This window comes from Mustela erminea, chromosome 6 (assembly GCF_009829155.1).
Source record: "Mustela erminea isolate mMusErm1 chromosome 6, mMusErm1.Pri, whole genome shotgun sequence".
NCBI lineage: Eukaryota > Metazoa > Chordata > Mammalia > Carnivora > Mustelidae > Mustela > Mustela erminea.
The window spans coordinates 129,537,074-129,546,957 of NC_045619.1; the positions used below are offsets into that span (position 1 = coordinate 129,537,074).

Genomic DNA, 9,884 nt, shown 5'->3' on the forward strand with positions numbered 1-9,884 from the left:
CTAGTGTGAACCTTACTTTCTTCCTTGTAGCCTCAGCACACAAATGTCTGCTTCTGGTACGTGCCACCAAGTTTGCGTGTCCTGGAAGACAATGAAGAGAGAATGAGCCGCCTCTCAAAGGTAAGGGATACAGGCTTTTCTGGTCCAGACCTCGGTGCGTCCACTGGGCCTTTCACATGCACGGCGTCTCTCCGGGGCTCCTACGAAACAAAGCCATTCAGAGCTGGTATATCTAGAATTTTGACTACTCTGTTTGCTTCTTTTCTTCTTTTTTTTTTAAAGATTTTTTTAAATTTATTTGACAAAGAGAGATCACAAGTAGGCAGAGAGGCAGGCAGAGAGAGGGGGGGAAGCAGGCTCCCTGCTGAGCAGAGACCCTGATGCGGGGCTCCATCCCAGGACCCTGAAATCAGGACCCAAGCTGAAGGCAGAGACTCAACCCACTGAGCCACGCAGGTGCCCCAGCTTCTTTTCTTCTGAGGGCCAGTTTATGCTATCTTAAAATAAGCCATCAGGTGACAGTTTTGCTTCCATTCACGATGCAATAAGAACCCTTGGTGCAGTTGGCTGACCTGCCCAGCAAAACTGTTAGAAGCACAGAAGAGATTTCAGGAGGCGGCAATGGTTAGAAATCCGAGCCACTGCTGACCCCCTTGAGATGCTAAAGTCAAGGCCACCCTGTGGAGTCTTTAGAGCTATGGTGAACCCCAGAAGGGACCAGGACAGGAACAATACTAATAGCCAACACGTAGAACGCACACCGTGCCCCAGGCTCAACTCTGATCTAGCATTAGATCACTCAACTATCGTAAGTGTTAGAAATGACTAAAGAAGACAATTTAGGTGATGTAAGCAAACTTGATTAAATAGTTCCATGAAGCAGGCAGCCTCCATTCCCACAGAACTGCAGAATGGGGTGAAATGCAAGAAGCTTTTATAGGATTAAGAACAAGGAACGAGAAGAGAAAGATAGAAAATGAATAAGGAGGGGCACCTGGGTGACTCAGTTGGTTACGTGTCCAACTCTTGATTTTGGCTCAGGTCATGATTTCAGGGTCGTGAGATGGAGCTACGTGTCGCACTCTGCACTGGGTGTGGGACAAGCTTGAGATTCTCGCTTTCCCTCTCCCCCTCCCCTTCCCTCCCCATTTGTGTGCTTGCACGCACACACTCATGCACCCTCTCTCACTCTCTCTAAAAAAGAAAGAAAAAATGAGTGAGGAACAACAAAATAAGTACAGAGCTAGGGTTGGCTTGGTCTTGGGGTTTGGCTGACTAGATTTTCCATGTTTCTTGTCAAACAGAGCACTTACAAGGATGTGAAAGTTAAGTGTCTGCTTCCTGATGTGATATCTGGACAGGAGCAGCCCCATCGTGGGCCTGACACTTACTTCAATCTGAGAAACCTAGTGTGGGAAGCACTGCTGTCTCCCCATTTTCCTGATGGGGAAACTGAAGCACAGGGAAGGAAAAAAAAAAATCACTTTCCCCAAATCACTGAGTCCAGAGCCAAAGGGCTTGAGATTCAGAGTCTTCTGTGGCCAGTAAGATACCCTTGATCATTTTTCCTCTTCTGCTCTCATCATCTCCACACGGGTGAATTTGGTTTATGATGTACCCAAAGAGAATCTTGAAGGGAGGTAAATGTGGGGCCACATCCCAGTGTTGAGGAATAGGAAACTAGGCATGATTGTGTCTATTTGGATCTCAGAGGCTGGGTTAGTTGGTTCATTGGTTTTCCATTTATCACAAAGAAGGGGACTTCCTCCAGCCGCTGCCAGGAGCAGGGAAGGCCCTCTCCCCCACTGCGAAGGAGCCTGGGCTGCCTCACTGACCTTTCCGAATACTTCATTTCCTTCTATGTCAAACAGCAGGATTTTGTGTTGTTTAAAACCTCCAGAAAGGCTTATAAATGTGAACACCTGCCAGGAGACAATCCAGGATCAAACCCTCCTCAGGAGGAAACTGATGCATGGTTAAGGTGTTTCAGTCAAGCTTCCGAATTAGAGTAATGGTTTACAATCCTGGCCACACATTAGCGTCAGCCTGAAGTTTTACAGAAAACACCGATGACCAGGTCTTAACCCTGAGAATTTAATCCAGTTGGTTTTGGATGGGCTTGGGAATGGTTCTAAAAGTTCTCCAGGTGATCCCAAGGTCCAGCCCAGACTCAGAGCCACTGACCTTGAGGAATGCATGGAAGAAAGCATCTAGAATGGGGATCTGTTGGTGCATGTGTCTGGGTAGAAGGGGTCATGGTCACGTCTGAAGTGTTAGTGAAGTTGGCTCATTTGCTCATTCCCAGAAATCAAGCTCAAGAGGTGGGAGGGAGGCAGGGTGAGGGTCCCACTGAAGTAGATGCTAGGGAGGTAACAAGGGGCCTGTTGTCATTTGACAGGAAAGAATTAATATTTTTTTTCCTGGGGTTTTAGGATGTGGCTTTTCCATAGTATGTATCATCTTACCCATAACTAATTTTGTTTAACAAGTTACTTAAAAATTAGATGTTTCCATTCTTACAGGCTTTACCTCTTTTATGAACCCACTGACCAGACAGAGTCCATGGAATAATCTGGCCAATTTCAATTGTTGAATCAATTCATTATTGCTGGGCTGAGGGATGGGGCAAGATGGGAAAACAGAATAGAAAGTAAGGTTTCCCATCACTTTCTGTGCAAAAATCAACTCTGAATTCCCCCCATTTTAATACAGCTCTCTCCAGATGCCTTTCAGGTTTTAGCAAATCACATAAACTATGATGGGAATGGAGATAATTTCTTGGGGAGAGCCGTGAGAATAGAAGTCAATTATTTTTATACAGTTGGTAATTCAAATTTGAAAGTCTGGGGATTGCAAAGTGAGTTCTCTTAATTTTTTCCTCTTCTGGGATTCCATTTTCAAGATAGAGAATTCAGCAAGTCAGAGTTGGCATTTACAATACAACCACATAAAATATCAGGGTTAACTTTTGTTTATTTATATCAGTAATTTTTCAGAGTCACAGAAAAGCTTCTTCTTAAGTACAAAGCCCTTAAAATATAATGTCTAGGGACCAGTAAATCTTCACACGTGTGTGCACGCATGCGCGCGCGCGTGCACACACATACACACACATGCACACGATCCCAGAGGGAAAACAGTGGAGATAAAATAAAATAGATCATCTGCTTTTTCGTTTTTCCAGAAATTTCATTCATGATTCCAAGATTTTGAAACAAAAAGGTTTTGTGACACATAGTGGAAAAATACATTTCTATGACTCCATGATTTTAACCTGAGATCTCTTGGGAGAAAAAAAAAAAAGTGGATTCAAATTATGGGATAGTTCTCTGGTTATTGGTTTCTAAGGGATTGAAAAATCTAATGACACAAGGGAGAAAATGACACCCTAAAACTCGTAAGGCAGCCCCAAGAACTTCTGCTGAGGTCTTTAGTGAAACCTTCAACATATAGCCTCTCTTTCCTGACTATCTTTATTCAACAAATCCAAGAATGAGATCAGAAGACAACATCTAGAAATAAGAGAAAATGCTATAGACTCATCAGAAGAGTCAGACTCTTATTTTCCTTCTGTACTTGCAATTAGTGATTATGCAATGAAGTAGATGTTCCATGTGCCTGCTAATTTTAGTTCATCTACATTTTCTGGAAGCAGCCAAAAGTCAGATGTATTTAGACAGCTGTGATTTCTCCAAGCCAGCTAGCTTCAGCAACTGGAGGGATTCGATCTGACTTTATACCAAAACCTGTTTGGAAAGATGACTGTTACTATTTAAATTTTTGACCTTTGGCTTGAATTGATTTATCTGAAAAGTTAGAGATGATTGTCTTTAATAACAAATACCATTTCTATATGGTTTTGCTTGGATTGCCCATGAAAATGAAATCAGAGTTTAATTCACTAAGTAAAGCATTATCATACCTTATTTTTAATCAGTTCTAAAGAATAAGCATGATTTATTACACAAATAAAAATTAAGGAATAGCTATGTGATTCTTCCTGAAATTCCTACAGACACATGGATTTGGAATTCCTTTTCTATGTATGTATTTCTATGTATGTATGTATTTACAATTCAATTAAGGAATAGGACAAGGAAATCTATAAACAGATGTCATGGGCAAGGATGATGTGTTTACCACTTAAAAGAGAAAAGATGCTACTGGACTAGGGGAGTCAGGAAAGGCTTCATCGTGGTTGTAGGTCTGTGGGGGAGTCTTGGAGTATGTGTAAGATGTGACATGGGAGAGAAGGGGGACTCGGGCCCAAGACAACATGTGTGACACAGTAGGAATGAGAACAAGTGTAAAGGGAGAAAAATATATGTGGCATATTCAAGGGATTTTGACTGTACGTCTTGTCAGAGTTGAAGACTGATTTTAGAGAGCACTGGAAGATGAGTTCCCAGATTTGGGGGACAAAATACCTTTGCACTGAGCTCAAGAATTTGAACTTCATCTCCTACACAGTCATCAGAGAACTACTGACGCTGTAATCATTCCGGCATACATGGGGTAAAATCTCGCCTGTGATCCTCGTCTGTAATGTTAAGTCTTTGTGGGCTCTGCTTTTGGCCTCAGCTGATTTCCATCATGATTAAGGAATGTATTTCAAAAAGATCTTACAAACTGAGGTAATGCAAAGGGAGAATGTAGAGAAACTGGAAGGCTTTAGGGTCTCAAGAAAGAAAAGTGCTTTAAGGCCTCAAAATTCTGCTTATTTTCAGACATCACTGGAGATTGAGGCTTATCTCTTGGTAACCATTCTCTGCGCTATGTTCTATTTCCAGTGTTTTTACATCTACTGAGGAAAAAAACAAAAAGTCCTCCCTGAAAATGTTATATTGCTAAACCATTTAGCCTTGGAACCAATACCCAATTCTTCCCATTCTCCCAAATCCATAACTACAAGTTGTTAAATTTAAAAAAAAAAAAAAACTCAGCTGAGTATGTTTTAAAGATTGAACTGGTGTTAGGCAGCATCCCATCGAGGAAGTAGATGGGAGCTCCAAGGGGCTATAGAAAGGGAGAGGTTTTTAAAGGCAGGACAAGGAAGTCACAAACAGAAAAGAGAATTATTTGGGGTGAGCTTGTCTTTCTTTGGGGAAAAGGGTCTTATGAGGTGATTACCTCATGTTTCTTTAGGGGATGGGGAGGGGCCATGTGACTAAGTACCATATTGGTGCTGACCAGAGGATTCCTTACTGACCAGTTAAGAGTATATTCCTGGGGGAAGTTGAAAGGGCAGTTGGGTTAGGTATAAAGCCCAGGGTTGGTGATGTGGCCTAGCGTGACTCCATTGGGTTCTGCAGTTTTCTTTTTCACAAGGTCAAGGATGAGGGGGCAAGCACCTGAGAGCCTATCATTTATCACTTATCTCATCACTTTCAAGAATTTGGATGTATTAAACTGTCCTAGTGCTCTGATACAGAAAAAACAAAAAACAAAACCTTGGGGACAGTTCCTTTAATTGAAACAAATATGAGTCTGGTTGTTTACTTAAAAACTTAAAAACTCAAAATGCTACTTGATATTGGGATCACCATGTGGCTCTGGTCTCTCCCACAGGTGGCCCCAGTGATTAAAGCCAGAATGATGGAGTATGGGACCACAATGGTCAGCTACCAGCCCTTGGGAGACAAGGTCAATTTCTTCCGCATGGTCATCTCAAACCCCGCAGCAACTCACCAAGACATTGACTTCCTGATTGAAGAAATAGAACGCCTTGGACAAGATTTATAATAACATAGCTCACTAAGCTGTTTCAATTCTCTAGGTAGACAATTAAGTTGTCACAAACTGTGTGAATGTATTTGTAGTTTGTTCCAAAGTAAATCTATTTCTATATTGTGGTGTCAAAGTAGAGTACAGTTTAAAAATCCAAAAGACATTGCTCCTTTTAAAAATCCTTTCCTAAGTTTAGAATACCTCTCTAAAAATTAGTGACAAAAGGCTGTGTTCTAATCAATAATGAAAAGCTTAAAATTGTTATAACTACTTCCCTTACTTTTAATATAGTATGCAAATCAAGCTTTATTTTCACTTCAGAGTAGTAGGATGAATAGTGCCAAATTGCCCCTGAATCCTAAAAGGTTCTTTGGGGTGCAGTCCAAAGGAAAAAGTACATATAAAATGTATGTTGACAATAAAAACTCTTGCCTTTTTCATAGTATTAGAAAAAAAATTTCTAATTTACCTATAGCAACATTTCAAATGTATTTAAATACATATAATTTTACAAAAGGAAAATATATATATTAAAAATAAATCCTATTTTGTAACATATAGATTTTTATTTTATATGGGTTATACAAACTGCAGGGGCAGATATAAAAACCAAGTCAGATTTTTTTTCTCTTTCTTTTAATGGAGGCATAATAAAACACTGAGTAAAGTTATTTTGAAACATAGGCCCACAAAATTCTTAAAAGGTATGATGCCTTCTTTCTATTCGTGTGAGGGCTTACCATATCTCTAAAGTTAGTATTACAAAACAAACACAAAAGAATATTGTAGGTTCTTTAAAATGACTGACCAGATCGACAAAATGATTCTCTTCTCAGTTGAGTTTTCTGCCCAGTTGACCCTGAGCAGACCCACTCAATAAGTATGAAAAGCCAAGCTTCATCTTAGACTAAAACTAGGGTAATTGTTTGGACTCTGCTTTCCAGTTCAGCTTTTTTGAACAGAAGGTGGATGCCCATTCTTGAGGCATCTTCCCAAACCATATTCTTTTATTAGGTCATTTGGATTAATTAGGGAAAATAAAAATAAATTCTAATCAGCCTGAACAAAAAGAAATGACGCACACTCCAGAAGGTGGTGAGCCCAGAAAATTAAACTCGGCCTTGAGAGAAGAGATCTCTGTGTGAGAACAATGAAGTCATCCTGGGCACCATATTGTCACTGTCCAGGAAGGAGTCATTTACCTCCTGGGTAATTGCTTATTTCCATTCCCTCCCCTCTCCTACTCCCAAAAGTTCTCTCCTGCTGGGCTCCTAATCACTGGAATCTCAAATAATTAATTTCTATCCTATGGGTGGTTATTTTCCTCTCGTGAAGTGGTCTCCTCACTGAAATTTTGAGACAGCATCCTAGTACCTTCTTTTATCTGCCACTTGTCAAGATCCAAAGTGACCAGAATATGCAGAGATAGTAAGATCCTTAGAATTCAGGATAATATTTTAAAGCATTCTTCTTCCCCTGAAAACCTTATGGAGAGACCCAAGCTAACAAGAGCTCCCACAGATATTTGTGGGACCACAGTTTGTCGGGTTCCAAGTACTAGTGAGATGACTACAGACTCATCTCTGCGGACTGCAGGTAGCAACTTAGAACATTCATTCTTTCTATATGTACCTTAGAAAGACTGTAGGTATACAAGAGAAGAAAGAAAGAAATGGCCTATAATATAACCACAAGATCCAACCATCTGGAATCTGCATGAGCTTGCCCCTACATTCTTTCTCCCATTACATCCAAAAACACTGACACTTGAAAGGAACATAGGTTTGGGTCTTTCCTGTCTAGGAAGAAAATGGGTTCCCTATGATGATTAGGAGAAAACTTTTATCTGTGCCCCAGAATTTCATGAAGGAATAGCCTCCCATTCTAGGTTATGTCTCATGGCCAAGCATCCCTTTCTTTTTTAGAAATGGGCCATTGAGACTAAGCACATAGCTGCCCATCTATCTGGAGCCTCAGACCAAAAGGGCCTACCTCAGAGGCAGAGACACTAACTGTCAAACCCACTGTCCTGCTTGGAGAAGACAGTGAAGCCCAGGACCCTGACATGGATAGACGCCTCTCAACTTTAGAATGCTATACCTTGCAGTACAGATCCTCTATGAGAAGCTGCTGCTTTTTAACTTGATGGTATGATGTAATTTAAAAGGAGAAGCATTTGCACCTGTGTATGAAATTCCAGCAAAATAATTTTTACAAATAGGTTGTTTTCCCCTCTCCCTGTCCTTTCCAGATCCTTCCCCAAGTTGGCTGGGAGTCTTGCTCAATTCTATGCAGTGAAATCCCTGCCAACCACAATCCAGCAAAGGAGGTAAATAAAAGCCTAATAGGTCCCAATAGTCTAATAAAATATTCTTTAAATTAGGTCTGTAATCTACTTGGAAGAGAGAGAGGGAGGGAGGTGGTTGTGAACATTAGCTCAAATTCCAGTGCCAAAGACCTTTATGTGGGACCATCCTTTCCAAATTTTAGAAAAGTCTAGGGTTAGCTTAATTAGATTTGGCATGGCCATTTTCATTTATTCAGCAATATTGTGTTTATTATTTTTAAATACTTGAACAAAAGGTGTGGTATGTCTTTATCTGAGATGCAGAAACAGTATTGACTTTGTGTACTGTCACAAGGCTGTGAAGAAAGCAAAGGAAATCAATCGTGTGTATAAATTGTGTTGCCTTCCTTATATTGATAGTACTGTCTTGTCACCTCAGATTGGGGTTGTGCACTTTAGCTCTGAACTGTACAGTGTTGCAAATCAACTGTGTTGCTGTAAAAGCTTGTACAATATATTATTGACATGTCTTTTTCTGTGTGGTAGCTGTATCGATATTATGAGAACAACACCCGCTTCTGTTCTGTGCGCACTCTCTCCCTCTCTCTGCTAAACTGTATGCCCTCCACATCTGCTCTAATAGAGAACATGCCCTCGGCTAAGCTCCCTACTGAGAAATCTCCTTTGAGAACAGTGTGATTGCACAAAAATGCAAGGGGAACACCTCTCATCTCCGAGAATAGAGGAGACCCATATGGAGTGTCACAAACCGCCCAAATTGCAGGTATCGTCCCCACTGGGGTTTGGAGTAGGAGCCACTCCTTAGGACATGGATGTTCTGGTATAAATACAGTAGGGTGTAAATATAGCAGCAGGATAGGGAATAAAGGACCCTCACGGTGGGTATCATCTTGCACGTGCTCTCCTGTTTTCAGATGCTACGTACAAACACTGTGTATTTATTAGTTTTGTGCTCCAAAATACTGTTCCCAATTGGTGTTTCTGAAAGACATCGACATCTCCCCAACATTACGCCATTTACTAAAGACAGAAAAAAATAAAACATATAAACACGTGGCAACCTGTTCTTCTTACCAAATATAAACTTGTGTATGATCAAAGTATTTTATCTGTGTTGTCTCTCTAAACCCAAATAAATGAATAAATGTGTAAATGTGGTCACGTCTCAGGCTCTGCTTGCTTATTTCTGACTTTGCCTTGTTGTGGAGCTCATTTTTAACACGTTCCCTGAATACAAGGCCCTTGCCTTTCACAGAGCTCTGAGGGTCTTTGGGTCTTCATTGGGAAAAAGGAGCTCTTACTTCTGCCATCACTCTTACTGTCACTTCTGAAGGATATTGTTTTACCTCCCATGCTTCAATCCTTGAAGCTGATCCAGTCCTTTTTTTAGAAAACATTTTATTATGGAAAATTTCATATATATATAAAAGTAGAGAAAATAGTAAAACAAATTCTTACGAAGTTTTCACCTCGCTTCAACATTTACTGATTCAGAGACTGAATATCTTTTCACCTATTCCCCCAGGTCCTCCCTAACACCAAATTATTTTTATATGAATCTGTACAAGGTAAGGGCTCCTAAAAACAAAACAAAGTCCTCAATACGATGATCACAATTAAAAATATAATAATATTACAACAGTAGCAAATATTCAGTTGATGTTCCCATTTCCCTGGTCTCAAATCTATAGCAAAACCTATAGTCTATGGCCTGTGGCCCGGGAAAGCCAGAGAGGCCACACAGCTTTCAGGAGAGCTGGGACATGGATAATTCAGGCCCATGATCCAGTGCTATATATACATGGGCTATGTGTACGTTCTTCTATATTATTGGTTATTTCTGCACCTC

The 9,884-nt window shown here is 40.5% G+C and overlaps 1 protein-coding gene across 1 annotated transcript in view; it reads left to right on the forward strand.

The window, feature by feature from the left end:
• The window catches only part of GAD2 (glutamate decarboxylase 2), a 76,241-nt gene extending 67,049 nt beyond the window's left edge, over window positions 1-9,192 (forward strand). Inside the window, exons 15-16 of the mRNA XM_032349663.1 lie at window positions 31-120; window positions 5,569-9,192. Of these exons, the coding sequence (XP_032205554.1) occupies window positions 31-120; window positions 5,569-5,742 (264 nt within the window). The 3' untranslated portion in view covers window positions 5,743-9,192. The remainder of the gene's footprint in view (window positions 1-30; window positions 121-5,568) is intronic.
• Window positions 9,193-9,884: the final 692 nt, after the last annotated feature.